The sequence below is a fragment of the Chiloscyllium punctatum genome, chromosome 16 (assembly GCF_047496795.1).
Source record: "Chiloscyllium punctatum isolate Juve2018m chromosome 16, sChiPun1.3, whole genome shotgun sequence".
Classification (NCBI taxonomy): Eukaryota; Metazoa; Chordata; class Chondrichthyes; order Orectolobiformes; family Hemiscylliidae; genus Chiloscyllium; species Chiloscyllium punctatum.
This window is the reverse complement of record NC_092754.1, coordinates 2,523,064-2,549,443: the sequence shown is the minus strand read 5'-3', so window position 1 is coordinate 2,549,443 and position 26,380 is coordinate 2,523,064. Positions and strand designations below refer to the sequence as shown.

Sequence of the window (26,380 nt, the reverse complement as noted above, 5' to 3'; positions counted from 1 at the left end):
ATAATGACACACATAGACAAACAGACACACATGCACTCACACACAGACACAGATGCATGGACTTCCACATATAGATTTACGTGCATATGTTCAGGAATAAAAATCTGCTAAGTCCAGTTACACACAGCAAATCACAGCACAAAAGGAACATTGCAGCCTTATTCTGCAGCAACACCATGTTCCAGCACAGCCTGATCTGTACAACACATTCTCAATCTGTTTCCTGACGTAACTCCCACTCTGAGCCAATATCATTAACCCTTGAGAATCAGTGACCCAACAACACCTTACGCCTTGCGACAGACAGCAATAGAAACCAACACATAACCTGGGCTTGGTCACCAAACAATGATAGAGAGAAGGCAATCCATCAGAGTTAGACAGATTATACACACTGTACAGAATCTGACAGCCAGCAATCAGTCACAATCCCATTCACCCTTTAACTGGCTCAGGGTGACCAAATCCCTTTATAATTTCTTCACTGTGGTCTTGGGAATTCAGAAAAAGGTCTAAGTTTGAGACAGTCAGCTTTCAAAGGTCATTGTAATAGTTTCCAGTGGATACAGTATCTACAGCATGTTATACATCACTCTCCATAATGGGCAGACCAAGACCTCATGTTTCCTCTGGTGAAGGAGACTAACATCAGGGGACATTATTTAGGAATAAGAAACCTCACGTTTAAGACAGAGATGAGGAGGATTTTCCCTTTCTTTTAGAGAGCTTTTAGAATGTGGAATTCTTTCCCTCAGAGAACAGTGGAGGATGGGTCTTTGAACTTATTTAGGACTAAGTAAGATTTTTGGCAAAAAGAGAGCCAAAGTGAGTGGACAGAAGAGTGGAGCTGAGACCACACCACATCAGCCACGATCTTACTGAATGGTGGAACAGACTCAATGGGCTGAATGGCCCACTCCTCAGTTCCTTTGAAAATTGAGGCAGGAAACAGTGGCACTGGGGATTGTACCTTGTGCAAAGGGTCACCTCCAGTTCGCATCAGCAATGAAAGAGGTGGCTGTTGTGTTTTCCCCCCTGCAAGAGATGAGTCTGAAAGAGGTTCTGAGTTAGGATGGCAATGTGGCTCAGTGGTTCGGGGCACAGGTTCAATTCCACCCCCAAGTGACTGACTGTGTGGAGTTTACACATTCTCCCCGTGTCTGCGTGGGCTTCCTCCAGGTGCTCTGGTCTCCTCCTGCAGTCCAAAAATGTGCAGGTTAAATACCTTCTCTCCACGGATGCTGCCTGACCCGCTGTGATCACCCAGCATTTTTTGCTTCCAGCTGTGATCATACCAAGCCCATGGCCAGCACGGGGTGTGGGAGTGCCTCATGACCAGTTAGCAGCTGTGTGTAACAACGTCCCTACGGTAATGGACTTGATGCACAAGGAAGGAGGGGCTGCTGGATCAGGAAGCTGCAGAATAAACACTGGGCACTTTCAGTGCCAGCAAATCAATGTAATTTTATCTTTACCGAGTGCTGTATATTTGTCATAAACATTTTATATTGTACATTTTGTCTGTTAAACCACACTGTAGACAAGCAGGAGGCTGGAAGAACACAGCAAGCCAGGCAGCATCAGGAGGGGTTAATACCTGAAGCATTGACTTCTCCACCTCCCGATACTGCCTGGCTTGCTGTGTTCTTCCAGCCTCCTGCTTGTCTACCTTGGATTCCAACATTTGCAGTTATTTTTTGGTCTCTAACCTGGTTAAACCATACAACAATCTTGCAGTACTGCAATTGAACAAAACGAGGAAGGGATATTTCAATACAATTAAGCTATTAATAGAATCATGGAACCATGGAGGTGTACATCACAGAAAAAGGCCCTTCGGCACATAATTTCTACTCCTTTTGAAAACAACCACCTAACTATTCTGCTCCCAGTTTCCAGCACTTGATCCATAGGCTTGCAAGCCTTGGATACTCAGTTTAAGGTGAAAGTGAGGACTGCAGATGCTGGAGATCAGAGTCAAGATTAGAGTGGTGCTGGAAAAGCACAGCAGGTCAGGCAGCATCTAAGGAGCAGGAGAATCGACGTTTCGGTCAAAAGCCCTTCATCAGGAAGGGCTGATAAAGGGCACTCTAATCTTAGAACATACAACATAGAACAGTACAGCACAGAACAGGCCCTTCAGCCCACGATGTTGTGCCGATCACTGATCCTCATGTATGCACCTTCAAATATCTGTGACCATATGCATGTCCAGTAGTCTCTTAAATGTCCTCAATGACCCTGCCTCCACAACTGCTGTTGGCAACGCATTCCATGCTCTCTCAACTCTCTGTGTAAAGAACCCGCCTCTGAAATTCCCTCTATACTTTCCGCCAAACAGCTTAAAACTATGACCCCTCGTGTTAACAATTTCTGCCCTGGGAAAAGTCTCTGGCTATCAACTCTATCTAGGCCTCTCATTATTTTGTACACCTCAGTTAGGTCCCCTCTCTTCCTTCTTTTTTCCAATGAAAACATCCGAGCTCGGTCAACCTCTCTTCGTAAGACAAGCCCTCCAGTCCAGGCAGCATCCTGGTAAACCTCCTCTGAACCCTCTCCAAAGTATCCACATCTTACCTATAATAGGGCAACCAAAACTGGACACAGTATTCCAAGTGTGGTCTAACCAAAGTTTTATAGAGCTGCAACAAGATCTCACTACTCTTAAACTCAATTCCCCTGTTAATGAAAGCCAAAACACCATATGCTTTCTTAACAACCCTGTCTACTTGGGTGGCAATTTTAAGGGATCTATATACCTACACACCAAGATCCTGCTGTTCCTCCACATTGCCAAGAATCCTGTCTTTAATCCTGTGCTCAACTTTCAAGTTCGACCTTCCAAAATGCATCACTTCGCATTTATCCAGGTTGAACTCCATCTGCCACCTCTCAGCCCATCTCTGCATCCTGTCAATGTCCCGCTGCAGCCTACAACAGTCCTCTATACTGTCAACGACACCTCCAACCTTTGTGTCGTCTGCAAACTTGCTAACCCATCCTTCAATCTCCTCATCCAAGTCATTAATAAAAATTACAAACAGTAGAGGCCCAAGAACTGAGCCCTGTGGAACACCACTCACCACTGACTTCCAGGCAGAATATTTTTCTTCCACTTCCACTCGCTGTCTTCTGTCGACCAGCCAATTCTGTATCGATCTTGAATCGATACTCATTTTAAGTCCCAATCTTTAACAATGTTACTTATAGTTATTTCAGTCAACCTGTTCAGACATAGTTAAAAATCACACAACACCAGGTTATAGTCCAACAGGTTTATTTAGAAGTACTAGCTTTTGAAGTGCTGCTCATTTGAGCTATAGGGAGAGGATTTGAGCTATAGGGAGAGGATTTGAGCTATAGGGAGAGGTTAAACAGGTTAGGGCTGTTTTCCCTGGACCGTCGGAGGCTGAGGAGAGATCTTATAGAGGTTTACAAAATTATGAGGGGCATGGGTAGGGTAAATAGACAAAGTCTTTTCCCTGGGGTCAGGGAGTCCAGAACCTTTTCACACAGAGGGTGGTACGTGTATGGAATGAGCTGCCAAAGGAAGTGGTGGAGGCTGGTACAATTGCAACATTTTAAAGGTATCTGGGTGGGTTTATGAATAGGAAGGGTTTGTAGGGATATGGACTGGGTGCTGGTAGGTGGGACTAGATTGGGTTGGGATATCTGGTTGGCATGGACGGGTTGGAACGAAGGGTCTCTTTCCATGCTGTGCATCTCTATGACTCTATGACTCTAAATCTGTTGGATTATAACCTGGTGTTGTGTGATTTTTAACTTTGACCACCCCAGTCCAACACCGATACTCCAAATCATGTTCAGACATACTCTGGAGGTAGGGACACTACCAAATTCCCAACACACAAGCCCCTCAATGTCGTTACTCGTAGGATCAATGTTCCTACTAAAATCAGCAAGAGTTAATGCACCCCATGTGTCCAAACTTATCTGTGAGACTGACAAGGAGGAATAATGACTTCACTCTTGGATATATCCTGTTTCAGACAATTTCTCTATTTGTGCCAAATGTTGCATCAAATGTGGCATGAAGAGCAAAAAAACAAAATAAAACATCTGTTGATAAAGGAATTCCTTTTTGCTGGCATCTCATTACTCATCCCAGTCAGGGAACTGGAGCATAAATTGTTTTGCATTCATCTGAGATTACATTCATCCAGCTATTAATCTAGGTAGAAAAAGAAATTACCATGACTGTATCAGCAATTTTGATAGTTAATATCACAATAGAAGTTGTATATTGGTATTGGTACCAAGGATTATACTTCATAATTTGTCACTGGACTATAAAGTTAACTAGCTCAATGGAAAGGGAAGCATCCAATTGATTAATAACAGGAATATCAGGAAATTAAGATTGTACAGCGCAATATCAGGAAACTGGTTCTGGTTTATGAGAACATTGCTGAAGGATTGTGAGATCAATATCGCCAACAGATGGCGTGCTTTCTCCATTTCCCACAGTACAACATTGCATACACTATTATCACTACACTATTAGAGTCATAGAGTCACAGAGATATTCAGCACGGAAACAGACCCTTCGGTCCAACCCGTCCATGCTGACCAGATATCCCAACCCAATCTAGTCCCACCTGCCAGCACCCAGCCCATATCCCTCCAAACCCTTCCTATTCATATACCCATCGAGATGCCTTTTAAATGTTGTAATTGTATCAGCCTCCACCACTTCCTCTTGCAGCTCATTCCATACATGCACCACACTCTGCATGAAAAAGTTGCCGTTAGATCCCTTTCCCCTCTCACCCTAAACCTATGTCCTCTAGTTCTGGATTCCCCCACCGCAGGGAAAAGACCTTATCAATTGATCCTATCCATGCCCCTCATGATTTTATAAACCTCCATAAGGTCACCCCTCTGTCTCTGATGCTCCAGGGAAAACAGCCCCAGCCTGAACAGCCTCTCCCTAAAGCTCAAATCCTCCGACCCTGGTGACATCCTTGTAAACCTTTTTTGAACCCTTTCAAGTTTCATATGGGAAGGAGACCAGAATTGCACACAATATTGTAAAAGTGGCCTCAGCAATGTCCTGTACAGCTGCAACATGACCTCCCAACTCCCGTACTCAATACTCTGATCAATAAAGGAAAGCATACCAAACGCCTTCTTCACTATCCTATCTACCTGTGACTTCACTTTCAAGGAGCTATGATCTGCACTCCAAGGTCTCTGTTCAGCAACACTCCCTGGGATCTTACCATTAAGTGTATAAGTTCTGCTCTGATTTGCTTTTCCAAAATGCAGCACCTCGCATTTATCTGAATTAAACTCCATCTGCCACTCCTCAGCCCATTGGCCCATGTGATCAAGATCCTGTTGTACTCTGAGGTAACCTTCGTTGTCCACTACACCTCCAATTTTGGTGTCATCTGCAAATTTACTAACTATACCTCCGATGTTCACATCAAAATCATTTATATAAATGACAAAAAGTAGTGGACCCAGCACCGATCCTTGTGGCACTCCACTGGTCACAGGCCTCCAGTCTGAAAAGCAACCTTCCACCACCACCCTCTGACATCTACCTATGAGTCAGTTCTGTATCCAAATGGCTGGTTCTCCCTGTATTCCATGAGATCTAACCTTGATAACCAGTCTCCCATGGGGAACCTTGTCAAACACCTTACTTAAGTCCATATAGATCACATCTACCTCTCTTCCCTCAACAATCCTCTTTGTTACTTTTTCAAAAAACTCAATCAAGTTTGTGAGACATGATTTCCCACACACAAAGCCACGTTGACTATCCCTAACCAGTCCTTGCCTTTCCAAATACATGTACATCCTGTCCCTCAGGACTCCCTCCCACAAACTGCCCACCACTGAGGTCAGGCTCACTTGTCTATAGTTCCCTGGCTTGTCCTTATCACCTTCATAAACAGAGCCACCACATTAGCCAACCTCCAGTCTTCTGGCACTTCACTTATAACTATCGATGATACAAATATCTCAGCAAGGGGCCCAGCAATCATTTCCCTAGCTTCCCACAGATCTCTTGGATACACCTGATCAGGTCGTGGGGATTTATCCACTTTTATGTGTTTCAAGTCATCCAGCACCTCCTCTTGTGTAATATGGACATTTTTCAAGATATTACCATCTATTTCCCCACATTCTATATCTTCCATGTCTTTCTCCACAGTAAATATTGATGCAAAATACTCATTTAGTATCTCCCTCAACTTCTGTGGCTCCACACAAAGGCTGCCTTGCTGATCTTTGAGGGGCCTTATTCTTTCCCTAGTTACCCTTTTGTCCTTAATATATTTTTACAAATATATATTTGGATTCTCCTTAATTCTATTTGCCAAAGCTATCTCATGTCCCCTTTTTTGCCCTCCTGATTTCCCTCTTAAGTATACTCCTACTTCCTTTATACTCTTCTAAGGATTCTTTCGGTCTCTCCTGTCTTTCCTTGACATATGCTTCCTTCTTTTTCTTAACCAAACTCTCAATTTCTCTAGTCATCTGGCATTCGCTACCCCTATCAGCCTTTCCTTTCACCCTGACAAGAATACACTGTCTCTGGACTCTTGTTTTCTCGTTTTTGAAGGCTTCCCTTTTTCCAGCCATCCCTTTACCTGCGAACATCTACACCCAATCAGCTTTTAAATGTTCTTGCCTAATACCGTCAAAATTACCCTTCCTCCAATGTAGAACTTCAACTTTTAGATCCAGTCTATCCTTTTCCATCACTATTTTATAACTAATAGAATTATGGTCCCTGGCCCCAAAGTGCTCCCCCACTGACACCTCAGTCACCTGCCCTGCCTTATTTCCCAAGAGTAGGTCAAGTTCTGCACCTTCTCTAGTAGGTACATCCACATATTGAATCAGAAAATTTTCTTGTACACACTTAACAAATTCATCTCCATCTAAACCCTTAACACTATGGCAGTCCCAGTTGATGTTTGGAAAGTTAAAATCCCCTACCATAACCACCCTATTATTCTTACAGATAACTGAAATCTCCTTACAAATTTGTTTCTCAATTTCCCTCTGACTTTTAAAGGGTCTATAATACAATCCCAATAAGATGATCAGTTAACGGTTCTCATTTCTCAGTTCCACCCAAATAACTTCCCTGGATGTATTTCCGGGAATATCCTCCCTCAGCACAGCTGTAATGCTATCCCTTATCAAAAACACCACTCCCCTCCTCTCTTGCCTCCCTTTCTATCCTTCCTGTAGCATTTGTATCCTGGAACATTAAGCTGCCAGTCCTGTCCATCCCTGTGCCATGTGTTTGTAATTGCTATGATATCCCAGTCCCATGTTCCTAACTATGCCCTGAGTTCAACTGCCTTCCCTGTTAGGCCCCTTGCATTGAAGTAAATGCAGTTCAATTTATCAGTCCCACCTTGTTCTCTGCTTTGTCCCTACCTGCCCTGACTGTTTGAATTGCCTTTGGTCTCAACTATACCAGCCTCAGACTGAAATCTTTCCTCACTATCTCCCTGGGTTCCACCCCCCACCTTACTAATTTAAATCCTCCTGAGCAGCTCTAGCAAATCTCCCTGCCAGTACATTAGTCCCCTTCCAATTGAGGTGCAATTGGTCCTTCTTGTACAGGTCACTTCTACCCCAGAAGAGATTCCAATGATCCAAAAATGTGAACCCTTCTCCCCTGTGCAGTAGAAAGTGAGGACTGCAGATGCTGGAGATCAGAGTCAAGAATGTGTTTCCTGGAAAAGCACAGCTGGTCAGGCATCATCCAAGGAGCAGGAGAGTCAATGTTTCGGGCATAAGTCCTTCTTCCATGTACCAGCTCCTGGGCCACGCACTCATCTGCTCTATCTTCCTATTCCTGCCCTCACTAGCTTATAGCACCGGGAGTAATACAGATAGCACTACCCTTGAGGACTTCCTGCCTAACTCTCTATATTATCCCTTTAGATCCAATATGTACAATGATTCCTGATGGTCCCTCTCCTCTTTGAGAACATTCTGCACGCTCTCTGAGATATCCTTGATCCTGGCATCAGGGAGGCAACACTCCATTCTGATTTTTCACTGCCGGCTGCAGAAACGTCTGTCTGTGCCTCGGACTAGGAGGTCCCCTAACATAATCAATCACTTGGAACTCGACATACCCCTCATTACATTAGAGTCAGTCTTGATACCAGAGACGTGGCTGTTCATGCTACATTCCCCAAGAGTCCATCACTCCCTCAATTTCCCAAAACAGCATCCTTGTCTGAAATGGGGATAACCACAGGAGACTCCTGCATGACGTGCCTACCCCTCCTACCTTTCCTGGAGTTAACCCATCTACCTGACTGTATCTGTGGCTTTTCTTCCTTCCTATAATTTCACTCCATCATACCCTCAGCTCTTATAATTTCCACATTGCCTCTAACTGTCGCTCCAACCGATCCATGTGATATGATAGGATTCGTAACCAAAGACACTTCCTGCAGTCATAATCATTAGTAACATGTAAACTCTCCCTAAAACCTAAACTCCCACATCCAACAGGAGGAGCTTATCACTCACTTAAAGGCCATCTTTGCTCCTTCACAATCTTCAGACCCAGAAAATACCACCATCTTTTTGCTCTAAAAAACAGTGCTCCAGGCTAACTTAGTGCTTAAAATTTAATCCAGAGACAGGTCTCAATTAAACATACAATCAAGAAAGAACCCACTCTACTCACTATTGTAGACTTACAGCAAGGTTACGTGTTAAAAACTATGCACTCATCGGTTCCTGTGCTGTGAGCTACCCCATACAGGTTCCTCCAAGGTCAGCTGTGAAATCTGCTGCTTTTTAATTTTTCTTAGACGTACTCCAGAGTCCAGAGAAGCATGAATTCAAACAGCAAAGGCAGTAACTGCGCAGATTCACTGCTATGTCAATAAGCAGTGTAGGTGTCTTTCTCTCTCTTCTTCACTGACAATGTGCTGCCTTTTGTCTGTCTTTCTCCTTTTAAAAGAGATCCAAGATGGCAGTGATCCAGTAGGTCTGCCCTGCTGAGCTCTGCACTAAGACCTCAGACAAAGTGGTGCATTCACTCTACCTTTCTCACCCATTGTGATAAAAATCGGTAGTTTTGGATCCTCAGAATTGCTGTGTGTCACTTTAATTGATTAAGAAAAATGACTAAGACAAAATAACAGCGAAGATTGCACCAAGCAATTATGACCTTGATTTTTGAAATCAAAAATCCTATCGGAAAGATGTTGTGAAACTTGAAAGGGTTCAGAAAAGATTTACAAGGACGTTGCCAGGGTTGGAGGATCTGTTTCCATGCTGTACATCTCTATGACTCTAAAGAGTGCACTCCCCTGCAGTAACAGACATGCCTGCAGCTGCAGCATCAGCCTCTGCAATCACCCCAGGGGAATGACCTGTGGGGCAGAGCCTTGTCTCAGAAACTCCAAGAGAAGATCAATTCAGCGATGGAGGAGACCTGGACCAGGCTGGAACCGATATCGACCATGCTGTAGGAGCACGACCAAGAGATCTATTGTCTCGGGCAGTGCATCATGGAGGTGGAACAGCGGACCACGGCTTCCGAAACTGCGGCAGAATCCTTGGGGTTCCAGAAGAAGGGCTTATGCCTGAAACGTCGATTCTCCTGTTCCTTGGATGCTGCCTGACCTGCTGCGCTTTTCCAGCAACACATTTTCAGCAGACTCCTTGGGGGTCAAGTCCAGGCCCTGGAACAGCAGGTCGATGACCTCAAAAATCAAGGTCATTGGAAGAACATCCGCTTGGTCAGGCTGCCGGAATGGGAGGAGGAAGGCCAGCTGATCAGCTTCGTAAAACAATGGCTCCCGCAGTTTCTGAATCTGGAATTCGGGGCTGGCCAGGTGTGGGTTGAGCGGGCCCATCTGATCGCAGTGCACAGGCTCGGATCAGACCAGCAATCCTGCCCCGTCCTAGTGCGACTCCAGCATTACAGAGACAAACAATTGGTGCTGGAAGCTTCTAGAGCACTGGGGAAGGATCTTCAGGCTCTGATATACAAAGGAGCAAGAACTTTGTTTTTCTAAGATTTTTCTGCAGCCGTGATCAGCAAGAGGAAGGCCTTTGTTGAGGTTAAAAAGGAGGCTGAGAGACTTAGATATTCAGTACTCTGTAAGATATCTGGCAATATTATGTTTCAGCCACAGACGGTCCGTGTTTAACTTGGACTCACCAGAAAAGGCAAACGACTTCCTAGAAATTTTAAAATAGACTGACTGTCTCAAATAATATGTTTGCTTTCTCTGTAGTTTGCCTGGTTTCCCTAATTTGTTTTTTTATTATGTGGGGGTCCCTTTTTTCTCTTTCTCTCTCTTCTCCCTTCTTTCTCCCCTCCCATTATCCTTTGTTTCTCTATCATTCCTTTTTCATTTCTCTCTGTTTGTATGGGATGGGGGGGAGTGGTTTAGGGAGGCAGGGGAGGTTTTTTTTTTAACCAGGATTGCGTAGGGTCAAAGGATGGATGGGATGGGTTGAGTGCCCACTTTCAATTTTCTTGTTGTAAGACACATGTAACTTTACTTTGTTTTGCCTGGGTTTGGGGCATGGCTTCAGCAAGATGGAGCCATCGAGGGGTTAGTGGGTAGTATGGATGCCCCCTTGTGGGCAAGGGGGAAAGTCTCCTCTTATTTGTGTTATATGTTGGTTCATTCTAGAAGTAGTTGTTAGAAGTTTTGATTTGGTAGTTTTTGTAGTTGGATTTTCAAGTTTATATGAGCTGTTTACTGCTTTCACTTGGTACGCAACGAGTGGGGTTCTTCCTCCCAGGGGGTCACAGACTGTTTCAGATGGCTATGGCTAACCATTTACCTGGTGTACCTGGAATGTTAAGGGGAGTCATTCACTGGTAAAGGGAAAAAAGATCCTTTCAAGTCTTAGAAAAGAAAGGTCCAATGTAGCCTTGCTGCAAGAAAAACATCTAACTGATAGGGAGCACTTAAAGTTGCAGCAGGGAGGGTTCGGATGGGTCTTTACCCCATCCTTTAATTCGAAAAGTAGAGGAGTAGCTATACTCATCCAGAAGAATCTCCCATTACAACTGTTAGACCAAATTAAGGATGAATATGGACAAATTATGGCCCTTAAAGCTTTAAAACAAGGAGAGGAGTATGGGATCTTGAATGCATACAGCCCACCGGCACATCTCCTCAAATTTTTAATGGATGCACTTTCCAGGTTGATGGCCCTTGAGGCACGTCATGCAATTATAGGGGCAGACTTTAACTGACTTATAGACCCCGAGGTGGACAGGATGCCATGGGGTCTCACGGGTATATCCCCACAATCCAGGCAGCTGGTGGATCCGAATAGGGAGCTGTGGTTGGTGAATGTGTGGAGATGTCTTCACCCTGAGGGTACGGACTTCACCTTTTTCTCTAAGCCACATAAGTGTTAAACTAGGATTGACATGGTTTTTGCTCCATTGGCCTTTCTGAATTCGATGCTGTCCTGCAGAGTTGGGAACATAGCCATTTCTGATCATGCAACAGTGTACACGGAGGTTAAGGCCGATGGTGATGGAACAGGCTCGCGGCATTGGCGCATTGATCCTTTCTCCTGAAGGATAGCAAGTTTACTGAGTATTTTTCGCAGGACTTTAAAATCTTTTGGGACATTAATCAAGGTACGGCCAGTAACCTGTCGGGAGAGCAGCAGCATATGCTCAAGGCTCAGCTGAAAGCATCTGAGTTAGCATACTTTGACAGACCGTCTGTAACCAAGTTGCAGGGGATTACAGCCCTCTGGGCTGCTCTGCACTCACCTAGACAGCAAAGAGGGAGATTTCCTTTGTGAAACAAAGTATGGTGAGTATAGTGATAAGCCGGGTAGGTAGGTATCTGGTGTACTGGGCCAGAAAGAAGAATGCCCCCCCAATCTATCACATCCATCAGAGAGAGTGCTGGCCCTCTCACTCACAGTTCCAAAAAAGATTAACGGTATTCAGGAAGTTCTACTCTGGGTTGTACTGGTCGGAGGGCTGTGAGGACAACTTGGTGAAGATGGAGCCCTTTTTTAAGATCTTGGACCTCCCAGGTGTAACTTCAGAGCAGGCGTCTCTTTTGAATGCCCCTCTGACAATCCAAGAGACACAGGAGACGGTGAAGCAGCTCCAGAGTGGTAAAACACCTGGCCCAGATGGATTTCAGAGTGAGTTTTACAAGGAGTTTATAAAATGCTGGCCAGGCCAATGCTGGATATGTAAAATTATTCATATCAGGACTGCCTCCCATCCTCTCTGAGAGAAGCAAATATTTCTCTCATTCTCAAGAGAGGGAAAGCCCCAGAGGATTGCACTTCGTATAGGCCCATATCATTATTAAACGTGGACTTCAAAATTTTGTTGAAAATGCTGGCATTGAGGTTGGAGAAGCTCCAGAAGGAAGGACCAGACAGGTTTTATTAGGGGTCACAGGTCCTCTAATATTAGAAGAGTACTAAATATGGTACAGGTGTGCCAGCAAGGGTCGATTCCAGGCTTGGTAGTCTCCCGTTGCTAGAGAAGATAAGACAGAACCATCTTGCTGGGAGGTTCTTCCGATATCCTGATTGGGTAGAATAGCTCTGGTTAAAATGAATGTTCTTCTTTATTTGTTATATCCCATGTGAATGCTCCCTTTGATGCTGCCTGGGCAAGCACTACTGAGGCTTTACAGTTGGCTCGTCACAGGAGCCTCTTATTAAGCTCTCCAAATTGCAGCTTCCGCAGGGGATGGGGGGGGTGTGGATTTTCCAGATTTTAACAAATATCAATTTCCGATGTGGCTGATTGGACTTGCCAGGACCTGTGGTCAACCTGGCTGGACATTGCAGCCTCCCAGGCAGAATGCCCCCTCATTAATTTGTTGCTTATGGACAAGATGAGGACTGGTATGGAGCATTGCAGAGACCTGATTGTCCTTAACATGGTTAAAACATGGAGAACGATGCGACAAGGTGAGGGCAATTTACAAAAAACTTCTCCTTTTACTCCCATGGAAGGAATGTTAGGATTCCGGCTGGGATCGATGGATTCCAGTGTTAGGCTCTGGGAGACTAGAGGAGTCTCCTGTTTGGGAAATTTATTTGATGGGGACGTCATGGTATCTTTCAAGCAGTTGAGCCAGAAGTATAAACTATCTAGGATGGACCTCTTTTGTTATTTTCAGATTAGCAACTTTATACAGAAAAGGACTACACTAAGTTGGAAGTGGAGAGGAGAGTACTTTGGTCCATGGGTACTCTCTCGGTCAGCCACCCTCTACCATTTATCAGGAGGTAATGTTTTGAAGGACATTGAGTGGCTGTGCGGAATCTGGACACAGGAATTGGGGGTGGAGATCTCATCAGAGGCGTGGCAAGATATTTGGGAGAACATAAGGAAGATTTCGATTTGCAATAGGATGCAGGCTATGCATCTGAAGGCACTCCACAGGGCTCATTTGGCACCGAAGCAGCTTACAAAATTTATGACAGGAGCGACCCAATATGGCCCAAATGTAAAACAGATGTTGGTACTCTTGTGGTCATGCCACAAGCTTTGTAGGTATTGGAGCTTTATAGCAAGTGTTTTGGAAGGGGTCTTGGGAACTGAGCTCAAGGTAGATCCAGTGTCCCTACTCTTGGGTTTGCCAAACCTCCCTTCTTTGGATGCACATGGGAAGAAACTGTTTAATATTCTTTCACTTTGTGCAAGGAAGAACATCCTGATGAGATGGGTTTCAGAAAATCCCCCAGGACTCTCAGGGTGGGGTAGATTAGTTATGGAGCATATCCCCCTGGACTTTCTTACAAGTATGGGGCACTAGAAAACGGAACTGCTTTGTAGGAATTGGCAGCCCTTTTTGAACCATATAGATGTGGACTTGTCAGCCATATTGGTCAGGGCCTTTGTATAACTATGAGGGCTGTGTCTGGCAGCCCGGGGGCCCCTGGGAGGAAGAGTTCCAAACAAATATGGGTACGCCAACTGATGCTCCCAGTGGTGGGGAGCTTTGGTGGGATTGCACTGAGTGTAGTAACTTAATTTAAGTTAATTTGCCTTGGTTCAATTTAGTTTCATTTAGTTTCTTTTTTTAAGTTCAGTTATTAATTGAATTGTAGTTTGCGTAGGTTTTTTTCTCTTTTTTTCTTCTAAATTGTTTGTGGAGTAGAGTAGTAGTTTGTTCACTGTTACTGTCGCCATTGTTGTTGTTGTTATATTATAAGATTGTTATGCTTTTTGTAGTAATTTTCTAATTTTGTAAAAAATTCAAATTCTTTTTCTCAATAAAAATATTTACAAAAATAAAGTTCTGTTGTTCTGATTTTTTTTCTTCAAAGTTTCAAAACATGCAACAACATATAAAACAATAATTGCTGCTCCCGGAATTCGAGGAAATCACCTCCAACACCTAAAAGACCTCAAAAAAAAAGAACAGCTCTTCCAGCCATAATTGTTTCCCATCCTCCATCTTAGATTACCCAGAATCCTATCCCAGGTAGTGTCCCGAAGAACTGAGTTCAATTCCCACCATGAGAGATGGTTGGTGGCATTTAAATTCAATAAAAGTCTGACGTTAAGAGTTTAATGACAACGATGAAACCGTTGTTGATTGCTGAAAAGACCTTGTTAGCTAACGTTGTTTAGAGAAGGGAGTGCATTGTCCTTACCTGGTCTGGCCTAGATGTGACTCCAGTCCCACAGCAATGTGGTTGATGCGTAACTGCATTCTGATAATCAAGGATGAACAATAAATGCTGGCTTAGCTAGTGACACCCATGTCCCGTGAATAAATAAAATGGTATAAAATGTTTTGAGCCTTCCTGAGATTACGAAAGGTGTTATATAAATGCAAGTTATTTCTTTATTCCATGAGAGAATGCTGAGCTCATTGTCCACCAGCTGTATTCTAAATATCATCAGAAAGTCAAAAATTCTGAGGAACTGGAGGAAACAAAGTTGCCAAGTGTAATGAATATTTTAACCAGCAATGCCTTTGTCATCTACCTTGGTTGGAAAACAATCATGTTTCAAAAGGTCTCTTGTATGGAAATGCTTCAAGATTCTAGACTCAGGTTTCAAAATCATTCACTCGTGAACCTGAAAACGTTCAAATTCGGTTTCATGCATTTCTTGTGGTTAACAAGAGATGATAGTGCAGGTCACACAGCACCAGGGAACTGAAGAGCTGAGGTCAGGTACCTGACAGTAATGAAGGGAGAGCAGAGCAAAACAGGAAAGCACATCAGATCCCAGGAGTGAAGACAATCCAGGATTATACTACCCTGTTTGTCACTTGAGAACTGGGAGCCTTCAAGCATTCGTGACACATGGTATAGTCAATGAACAGCTTCAGTGCTAACAAGGTTGAATTTCCAGATAGGGGACTATGACAGACTTGAGGAAAACCAGGGGAAGTTTCCTGTTTCTGGGCCAATATCACACAAAAGACACTGATAAAGAAAAATGTATCTGGTCTGTTATCTATTGCTGCTTGTATTAACCTGCCAGATGAAATCTGACTAACATGTTTGTCTTAACTACAGTTTAGAAATAATTCATTCATTGGTGAAACATTTTTGGATTATCTGAGATGTAGTAGGTGCTATATAATTGCCATGAGAGTTTTTTTCTTTCTTTTGATAGTAACTACTTGAACTGTCTGTAAGATTTCTCTCCTGTCTTTGCTCAGCAGCAGTGTATCACAATATGTGAGCGAATTGAAGTGAAAATTAGGAGAATTCTCCCCTCTGCAAGTTTTGAGAAGCTGCATGCAAGGTGATCCACATTGAAGGATGCTGACTGCTCTCAAATGGTGGTGAGAGGTCCTTCACATGGTCTGGGTGAACAGCACAATCCCATCAGAGTCCTTACAGTGGTGTCAATGCCAATATCCCACCAAAACGCAGAGCACACCACTACCTCAAAGACCCTGACAGGGATAAAGGGCTGATGAAGGGCTTTTACCTGAAACCTCGATTTTCCTGCTCCTTGGACGCTGCCTGACCTGCTGTGCTTTTCCAGCATCACTCTAATCTTGACTCTGATCTCCAGCATCTGCAGTCCTCACTTTCACCAAAAATGAGATATGCAGCTCTTTATTCCTCAGTTCCTAAGAACAGGAACTTCTTACTGCAAAGACAATGGATTGCCAGGCATGTTCTGTGGCCTTAATAGGAACACATCAGCTCACAACTGGCAATAACTGTCTTGTAGCCTTAAAAGGAAGCCCTAGACTGTATTCATATGGAATCATGGAACTTCTACATTGTGGAAGCAGGCCATTCAGCCCATCAAGTCCACATCAACCCTCTAAAGAGCATCCCACTCAGACCCACTCCCCTCACCCTAACCCCGTAAATCTATCCTTTCCCACGGCCAATCCACTTCAGTGGGTCTGCCTGTTTTTTCTATTCTGGCAGTTGGACCATTGTTCGGCCATTCTCTCATTCTGATCACTTAATCTACTCTATCCTTTTCTCTCCCAGCACTTCACCACCTCCCTGGTACACCCCCACAACACCATTGCATAAATGCTGCCCCTCCACACTTCACGTTAGGTCTGACAAAGTCTTCTAGACTCAAAACATTAGCTTGCTCTCTCTCCATAGATGCTGCCTGACCTGCTGTGATCTCCAGCATTTGTTGTTTTCAGTACAGATTCCAGCATTTACAGTAATTTGCTCCAACATAGGAAGGAATTTGTTATCAGCAAATTCCAATAAACTGCAAAGGAATAAAAATCCAGTTAATATATTCTGATGCTGTTGGTTAATGGGTAAGCATTAGCTCAGCCATCTGGAAAATTTCCTTATTCTTCCTTTTGTCTCAATGGATCTTTTCCATCCTGCTCAGCAAACATCAAAACCATGAGTTAGCTAAAAGATTGCAATTTCATCAATACAACGCCCTCCCCAATCTGCCTAGATTTTGTACTTAACTCCTGGAATCACAAGTGTTTTATACAGCCATAAATTAAACAAAATCCAGAATATTATATTAGAAGCCTTTACATTTGAGCTGGAGAATTACTTTAATCATAAGGATTCAAGGGAAGTTGAACCAAGTTAATGCTAAAGGTTTTTGTAGTGTCATGGTACAGATGAAATTTTAATACAGCCCATCATGATCCGACTGAATAACAGTACAGCCTCTAGGTGACTGGGCTGAAAGGTCTTTTTCTGCCATTATTATCCAACAAGAAAGAATGATCATTTTAAAAAAACAATTTCTCTACTTAGATTAACTACAAGAACATTAAAGGCATGAGTTTTGTGTTATTACAGATCCAGCTAATTTTTAGCACCAGAGATTGAATTTAACAATGATCACTCATGAGACAGATGTGCAGTACAGTCGATGGAATGACAATGCCCAGGACCAGGTCACCATCAGCATTTCTGCAATAGAAGCTTCAGGCTGTAAAAGGTACGGCTGCTTTCAAAGATTATTCCATAGCCCATAGTGTGCTCAGAAGGTATCAGTTTATGGACATGCAATACAATTCACGTTTCTCCAAATATCCGCATCTGTCCGAAATTTCAGTTGAAAGTTTAAGTTGAGGACCCTAGTACTAATCTAAGTTTGTTCTTTTAATCAGTAACATTACTAAACTGAAATGGTGCACTGTAAAAGTGTGAGGCGATGCACTTTGGAAGAAGTAACAAGAGAAGGGAGTACTCCATGAACGTTAGGACACCAGGAAGCTCCAGGAAACAGAGGGATCTTGGGCTCATCCACAGATCCCTGGATCAGGACAGGTTAATAGGGTGGTTAAGAAGGCACAATAGGGACTCTTGCCTTAATCATGAATTAGAAGTGCAGGGAGGTTATGCTGGACCTGTTCAGAACATTGCTTAGGCCACAGCTGGAGTGCTGTGTGCATGTTCTGGTTTGCACACGACATAATGGATGTGATTATACTGGAGGGAGTACAGAGGAGATTCAGCAGGATATTGCCCTGGAGTGGGGTAGTTTAGCTTTGAAGAGAGGCTTAATAAGCTCAGGTTGTTTTCTTTCGAGAAGGTTAAGGGGAATCTGTTTGAGGTGTATAAAATTTTGAGGGCACAGAAGGGTGGAGAAGAAGTAACTGTTCAGTACTGCACCTGTGAGGTTCAGCAGTAGGTACAAACCTACAAACTGAGAGAGACTAGAGTTTAGGACCCAGTGCAGCAAAGTGGGATTACTGAGGATGGGTCAATGCAAACCTAATGAGCCAAAGGGCCAGTTCTGTCCTGTATGATTCTATAACTCTCTGATTCTTATTGTGCAAGCATATTCCTGTCAGGGTGAAAGGAAAGGCTGGTAGGTATAGGGAATGCTGGATGACTAAAGAAATTGAGGGTTTGGTTAAGAAAAAGAAGGAAGCATATGTCAGATATAGACAGGAGAGATCGAGTCAATCCTTAGAAGAGTATAAAGGAAGTAGGAGTATACTTAAGAGGGAAATCAGGAGGACAAAACGGGGACATGAGATAGCTTTGGCAAATAGAATTAAGGAGAATCCAAAGGGTTTTTACAAATACATTAAGGACACCGTGGGGCAGCACGGTGGCTCAGTGGTTAGCATTGCTGCCTCACAGCACCAGGGACCCAGGCTCGATTCCAGCCTTGGTCGACTGTCCTGTGTGGAGTTTGCACATTCTCCTCATGTCTGCGTGGGTTTCCTCCGGGTGCTCCGGTTTCCTCCCACAGTCCAAAGATGTGCAGGTTAGGTGAATTGGCCATTCTAAATTGCCCATAGGGTGAGGTGGGCACGAGGTGCATTAGTCAGAGGGAAATGGATCTGGGTGGGTTACTCTTCGGAGAGTTAGTGTGGACTTGTTGGACCGAAGGGCCTGTTTCCACACTGTAGGGAATCTAATCTAAAAGGGTAACTAGGGAGAGAGTAGGGCCCCTCAAGGATCAGCAAGGCAGCCTTTGTGTGGAGCTGCAGAAAATGGGTGAGACACTAAATGGGTATTTTGCATCAGTATTTACTGTGGAAAGGATCTGGAAGAGATAGAATGCAGGGAAATAGATGGTCTCATCTTGAAAAATATCCATATTACAGATGAGGAAAGGCTGGGTGTCTTGAAATGCATAAAGGTGGATAAATCCCCAGGACTGATCAAGTGTACCCGAGAACTCTGTGGGAAGCTAGGAAAGTGATTGCTGGGCCTCTTGCTGAGATATTTGGATCATCAAGAGTCACAGGTGAGGTGCCGGAAGACTGGAGGTCGGCAAACATGGTGCCACTGTTTAAGAAGGGTGGTAAAGACAAGCCAGGGAACTATAGACCGGTGAGCCTGACCTCGGTGGTGGGCAAGTTGGAGAGATAGAATGTACATGCATTTGAAAAGGAAGGAATGATTATGGATAGTCAACATGGCTTTATGTGTGAGAAATCATGTCTCACAAACTTGATTGAGTTTTTTGAAGAAGTAACAAAGAGGATTGATGAGGTCAGAGCGCTAGATGTGATCTATATGGACTTCAGTAAGGTGTTCGACAAGGTTCCCCTTGGGAGACTGGTTAGCAAGGTTAGACCTCATGGAATACAGGGAAAACTAGCCATTTGGATACAGAACTGGCTCAAAGGTAGAAGACAGAGGGCGGTGGTGGAGAGTTGTTTTTCAGACTGGAGGTCTGTGACCAGTGGAGTGCCAAAAGGATCGGTGCTGGGTCCACTACTTTTTGTCATTTACATAAATGATTTGGATGTGAGTATAAGAGGTACAGTTAGTAAGTTTGCAGATGACACCAAAATTGGAAATCAAGTGGACAGTGAAGAAGGTTACCTCAGAGTACAACAGGATCTTGACCAGATGGGCCAATGGGCTGAGAAGTGGCAGATGGAGTTTAATTCAGATAAATGTGAGGTGCTGCACTTTGGGAAAGCAAATCTTAGCAGGACTTATACACTTAATGGTAAAGTCCTAGGGAGTGTTGCTGAACAAAGAGACCTTGGAGTGCAGGTTCATAGCTCCTTGAAAGTGGAGTCGCAGGTAGATAGGATAGTGAAGAAGGCATTTGGTATGCTCTCCTTTATTGGTCAGAGTATTGAGTACAGGAGTTGGGAGGTCATGTGGCGGCTGTACAGGACATTGGTTAGGCCACTTTTGGAATATTGCATGCAATTCTGGTCTCCTTCATATCGGAAAGATGTTGTGAAACTTGAAAGGGTTCAAAAGAGATTTACAAGAATGTTGCCAGGGTTGGAGGATTTGAGCTAAAGGGAGAGGCTGAACAGGTTGGGGCTGTTTTCCCTGGAGCATCGGAGGCTGAGGGGTGACCTTATAGAGGTTTACAAAATTATGAGGGGCATGGATAGGATAAATAGGCAAAGTCTTTTCCCTGGGGTCGGGGAGTCCAGAACTAGAGGGCATAGGTTTAGGGTGACAGGGAAAGATATAAAAGAGACCTAAAGGGCAACTTTTACATGCAGAGGGTGGTACATGTATGGAATGAGCTGCCAGAGGAAGTGGTGGAGGCTGGTGCAATTGCAACATTTAAGAGGCATTTGGATGTGTATATGAATAGGAAGGGTTTGGAGGGATATGGGCCAAGTGCTGGCAGGTGGGACTAGATTGGGTTGGGATATCTGGTCAGCATGGGCAGGTTAGACCGAAGGGTCTGTTGCCATGCTGTACATCTCTATGACTCTATGACTAATTATGATTGTACAAACAAGCTAAAATATAATATCTGTAAAATTGTACAATGATTGGCTAAAATCTCAAAAATACTACTTTTAATTCTTAATTTTATTGCTATTTATTTATGTGTTTATTTATTTATTGCTTTTCCTTGAGGAGGTAATGAGCAAGCTAGACAAAGGAGAGTCAGTGGATGTGACTTGCTTGGATTCCAAAAGGCCTTTGACAAGGTGCCGCACAGGAGTCCATGGTATTAGGGGCATGGATTGAGGATTGGCTGACTGGCAGAAGCAGAGAGTGCAATAAAGGGGTCGTTTTCAGAATGGCAGCCAGTGACTAGTGGAGTGCTACATGGGTCCGCGTTAGGACACAAATATTCACATTATGCAATAATGATCTGAACAAAGAAAGTGAGGGCATTGCTGCTAAGTTTGCAGATGAGACAAAGATATGTGGAGGGGCAGGTAAGTGTTGAGGAAATAGGGAGGCTGCAGAAGGACTTGGACAGGCTAGAAGAGTGGGCAAAGAAGTGGTAGATGGAAGACAATGTAGGAAAGTGTGGGGTTATACATTCTGGTTGGAAGAATAGAGGCATAAACTATTTTCTAAATGGGGAAAGGCTTTGGAAATCTGAAGCACAAAGTGGCTTAGGAGACCTAATTCAGGATTCTGTTAAGGTTAACATGCAGGTTCATACAGTCATAGAGATATACAGCACCAAAACAGATCCCCAGTCCAACTCATCCATGCTGATCAGATCCTATATGAATCTAGTCCCATTTGCCAGCATTTGGCCCATATCCATCTAGACCCTTCCTATTCATATACCCATCCAGATGCCTTTTAAATGTTGTAATAGTACCAGCCTCCACCACTCCTTCTGGCAGATCATTCCATACATGCACCATTCTCTGTATGAAAAAGATGCCGCTTAAGTCCCTTCTAAATCTTTCCTCTCTCAATTTAAACCTATGCCTTCTAGTTCTGGACTCCTCCAGAATGGGGAAAAGTCATTGGCTACTTCCCCCATCCATGCCCCTCATGATTTTATAATCCTCAATAAGGTCACCCCTCAGCCTCCGGTGTTCCAGGGAAAACAGCCCCAGCCTGTTCAGTCTCTCTCTGTGGCTCAAATCCTCCAACCCTGGCAACATCCTTGTAAGTCTTTTCTGAACCCTCTTAAGTTTCACAACATCCTTTACATAGCAGGGAGACCAGAATTGCACACAGTATTCCAAAAGTGGCCAATGTCCTGCACAGCTGCAGCATGACCTCCCAACTCTTATACCCAATGCATGATCAATAAAGGCAAGCATACCAAACACCTTCTTCAATATCCTAGCTACCTGGGATCCCACTTTCAAGGAACTGTGAACCTGTACTCCAAGGCCTCTTTGTTTAGCAAAACACCCCAGGACCTTACCATTAAGTGTATAAGTCCTGCCCTGATTTGCCTTTCCAAAATGCAGTTATTCAATAGGAAGGCAAATGCAATGTTAGCATTTATTTAACATGGCTAGAATACAAGAGCAGAGATGTACTGTTGAGGTTGTACACGGCTCTGGTCAGACTGCATTTGGAATATTGTGAGCAGTTTCAGGCCCCATATCTGAGGAAGGATGTGCTGGTGTTGGAGGTGCCCACATGAAGTTTATGAGAACGATTCCAGGGATGAAAAGTTTGTCATGCCAGGAGCAGTTGAGGACTTTGGGTCTGTATTCAAAGGAGTTACGAAGGAAGACGGGGATCTGACTGAAACTTATGGGACACTGAGAGGCTTGGATAAAGTGGACATAGAGAAAAGTTTCCACTTGTCAGAGAGACTAGGACCTGAGGGCACAGCCTCAGAGTGAAGGGATGACTCTTTAGAACTGAGATGAGGAGGAATGTCTTCAGGAGAGGGTGCTTAATCTGTTGAAGTCATTGCCAAAGAGGGCTGTGGAGACCAAGTCATTGAATGTCTCTAAGACAGTGTTAAATGGTAGGGGGCTCAAGCTTTACAGGTAGAAGGCAGGAGAATGGGAGTGAGAAACATATCAGCCATGATTAAATAGTGGAGCAGACATGATGTGCTGAATAGTTTAATTCTGCTCTGATATCTTATGATCTATGGTCTTAATATTTTAATGAACCAATAAATTTAAAAAGACAATGGAACAGATGTGTACATATTTTACATTTGCTTAATTTTTAAAATCTGTTCATTTTTCTGTTTTTTCCATCTCTCTTGGAAGCTCTAAGTGTTGCTAGGAAACAATTAGATGGAAACCAATGTCCACTAACCTTGATGGTTTTGGCTGGACTTGAGGTATTGCTGAGTTTTGATGCTGAGCACAGTTGGCATCCCTGGGTCATCCAGCTGAAGATACTGAGTAATAAATTGGACCAGGGTTCCTTTCAAAGTCCAGGAGCATCAAAGCAATTCGAGCATTGTCGCAGACCCAGCCTGGGCCACCTCACTGGGACCTTTCCAACCTAACCATGTCCAATCTTCTTTCAGACTGGCACTGTCAGTAGTAAGGGATGGCAGGTTCAAGTTGGAAGTGAGTTTATTCACTCTCTCTTGTTCCTTCTAAATCCATTGATGCTGGACATAGTTTCTAAATTTCTATTGGTCTATGTTATTACTCTTGAAATCTTGTAAATCCAGCAGAATTATTGATTGTAGCGTTGTCAGCTGACACACAGGAAACTAGTGGTGGCCTCTGAAACTCTGGCTGTTGTTTTAAAGATGCAGCAACCTCCTGTCCTTCCCATGCCTTCAGCCCATTGTGGGTCTGAATGATGGATTCTGTCAGCTCAGCCTCTGAATGGAAATCATCTCCACAAGAAACACACAAGATTCTTAGAGAACTTGACAGAGTAGATGTGGAGTGGTTGTTTCAGGGTTGAGTCCAGGGCCAGAAGGTAGTTCAGAAAAAGGGGGCACTGATTTAAGACAGAGCTGAAGAAGAATGTTTTCTCCCAGAGAACAATGAAACTGTGGGATTCTTCACCAGAAAGGGCTGTCGAGGCTGGGAGAGGGAAGGTATTGCATTTTTTGCTGAGAATGCAGATTATCAATATCTTCCCGATTCATTTTTTCATTGGCTGAGTTAAAACCAAAAAAAAATCTTCCAAAGCAATTTAGTATTTAAAGTTCAAAAGTAAAGGCAGTTTAGACATAAGAAAGTAATAAATCTCAAAGGTAAAATAAATAAAAGAAAGGATTAAAGGATCTTTAGATAACTATTACCATGAGCTAAATTTTGATTATTCCAATGAATCAAAATTATAAAATAATACTGAAAAATTTATTAGTACTTTGGACCAAATCAAAAAACCTGCAACTGCAAGAAATCTAAAACAATACTGAGTTCTAATGAACTTCAATTCACCAGCAGTGGTATGCGGGAATGTAGAGGTGAAGTTCAAGTCAGATCAGCACGATCTTATTGAATGGGGGAGTAGACTGAAAGAGCCAAATGTCCTCCTATTGCTGTTTATTGCCATGTTGATATGTTTGTACTCAGTTCACAGACGCTGAAATCCAGCATTCTGCTTTAACATGACAGCTGTTTATAAACGTGTTTGCCAACGTAACATTAGGTCCTGATTGAGTTTCCTCTGTGATTTTGGAGTGTGAGGAAGGGAACTTGCAGACAAGCAATGAGAATGGATGGACTTGGCAATTAATAATCTTCCCCGTGATGTTCTGATACTGAGGCTTGGTATATATATCTGTGTCGAAATACACAAGCTGAATGAAAGGAAGTTTTTTTTATAACAGCTCCCAGAACTGCTAGCCAATTAGGAGTTATCATGAAGCAAGATTGTGTTGCTGTGTCCTTGTGTGCAGATAACCGTTGCTTCAACAGTCTTGCTGTTACTTGTAACACTGACCTGATTAAATATTCAGCATATGTTTGTTTGTTTCTCATTTCAGGATTTATGATAAATTATGCACCGGAAAACTAGGCATTGTGATGAAAGTACTTGGAGGAATTGCTGTGTTTTGGATCATCTTCATCATTGGTTATGTGACAGGCTACTATGTCCACAAGTGCAAATAGAAACCTAAATAATTTCTTCTATTCCATCTGAGACATGATTTGATGCTCCTTCAGGTGTGATCCCCAAAGTAGCTCCCTGTTTGAACACTGTATAATGAGAGAATCAATCTGAAAATCATCTAGTACATAAATTACTGGAGTATGCTATTATTGAATGTTGGACATGAAATTAAATTCTGATGTAGTTTGTTTTTTTCCAAAAGGAACAAGTTGTTCCCATAGGGGTGTATTGAGGAAGACAAGTGCACGGTAGGCTACGCTATCAACAGTTCATTGACATTGCCATATTACATCACAGCCATATCAAACCCACAGCACACGGACCAATTCCAATTACCTTTCTTTTTTCAAAACATTCAAATGAATCTCCTTTTTGTCCAATGTATCATGCCTTTTTATCAAAACAAATACTGCAGACAGAAACAGAAATTGCTGAAGAGATGCAGTAAGTCTGGCAGCATCTGTGGTGAGCAACACAAGATTACTGTATCAGTGATCCTTCTTCAGAACTGGGGATGCTGGAAATTTAAAATGAAAGCAGAAAGTGCTGGAAGTGCTCAGGAGATCTGGCAGCATCTGTGGAATGAAACGCAGGGTTAATATTTTGGACTGATGACCCTTCATCAGAACTGGCTAACACTCCCTCACCTGAACTGTCAATTCTGTACCTGTCTCCACCCATGCTGCTCTTCGATGAATTGATTCAGTATTCCATTTTAAGTGCTTGGATGTGTTATTGAGGCACATGCACCAGACAAGGCCATGGTTTCAATCCTGGGGTCAAACAAGTCTCAATATCCTTACGTTTTGGGAAGCAAATTATTTGATGTTTCTGCAGCTTTCCCCTGACTCATCCCCCATCACTCCCTGATGACACTCTCCTACAAAATCTGTTCATGTCAGTCTGTAATATCCTCCAAATTCTTATGATCGTCCAATCTACACTTGTCTCTGTCACGTCGGTTTGAGTGAGTTGGCGAACATAGATGCAATATCTCCAGATTCACATTGAGTACACACATGGGTACACATATAGTGACGGATGTAAGATTTGAGACCTGATTTTCTCCGGAATCTGAAAGCTGCAAGGAATCTCAACCAGAGTCAGGTTACAACTTCGTGCACCCAAAATATGTTGTGCCAAATTCTCCAAAATGTTTTTGGGATCAGAAGGAAGTTATACATCAGATATATTTGTGTCACACCCAGATAGAATAACTACTCACATCAAATGCAATGAGTTTTAATGAGACTCTCACAGCACATATCTCACCAATTTAAAATGGCCCTTTGACAGACTGGAAGGTCTCAGGTGTTGTGTTTCTGTAAATAAAGCTGAGGTTGTAAGTCTTGGCAGTAAACAATTCTCCACTTGTTCATTCCAGATAATTCATTCGTCTGTATGTTTTTGACCCTTTGTTGAGATATTGATTAAAACGTCACTATCATGCAGTGTGAGCAATTCCCAATAACCCTCCTTTATAATCCTCAGTGAAGGGAGATGGTCAATGTTTCAGGGCCAATTCTCCTACTCAGAATGGGCTGTGGTAGGGAGTGTGGCAATGTTGATTCATTTCCTTGGGGAGTACTGGTGTTGATCAAAATACTTTGTTGTGCTAATTATGTGGTTTGTTCAGATGATAATATGGACCAGGTGTTAAATTCATTCTCAACGTGAAGGGAAGGAGGTGGAGGCCAAAGCTGGGAATTAAGCTGGT

At 43.3% G+C, this 26,380-nt stretch overlaps 1 protein-coding gene across 5 annotated transcripts in view; it reads left to right on the top strand.

Moving 5' to 3' along the window:
• smim1 (small integral membrane protein 1) overlaps positions 1-26,097 on the top strand; it is a 29,644-nt gene extending 3,547 nt beyond the window's left edge. Inside the window, exons 2-4 of one of the 5 annotated variants that reach the window (XM_072585985.1) lie at positions 15,669-15,751; positions 17,260-17,401; positions 24,536-26,097. In XM_072585985.1, the coding sequence (XP_072442086.1) occupies positions 17,298-17,401; positions 24,536-24,662 (231 nt within the window). In that variant the 5' untranslated portion in view covers positions 15,669-15,751; positions 17,260-17,297 and the 3' untranslated portion in view covers positions 24,663-26,097. Of the gene's footprint in view, positions 1-15,665; positions 15,792-17,259; positions 17,402-24,535 lie in introns of all 5 variants that reach the window. The other 4 variants (XM_072585983.1, XM_072585987.1, XM_072585986.1 and 1 more) reach the window with 4 other exon arrangements.
• The last annotated feature ends 283 nt before the right edge of the window (positions 26,098-26,380 follow it).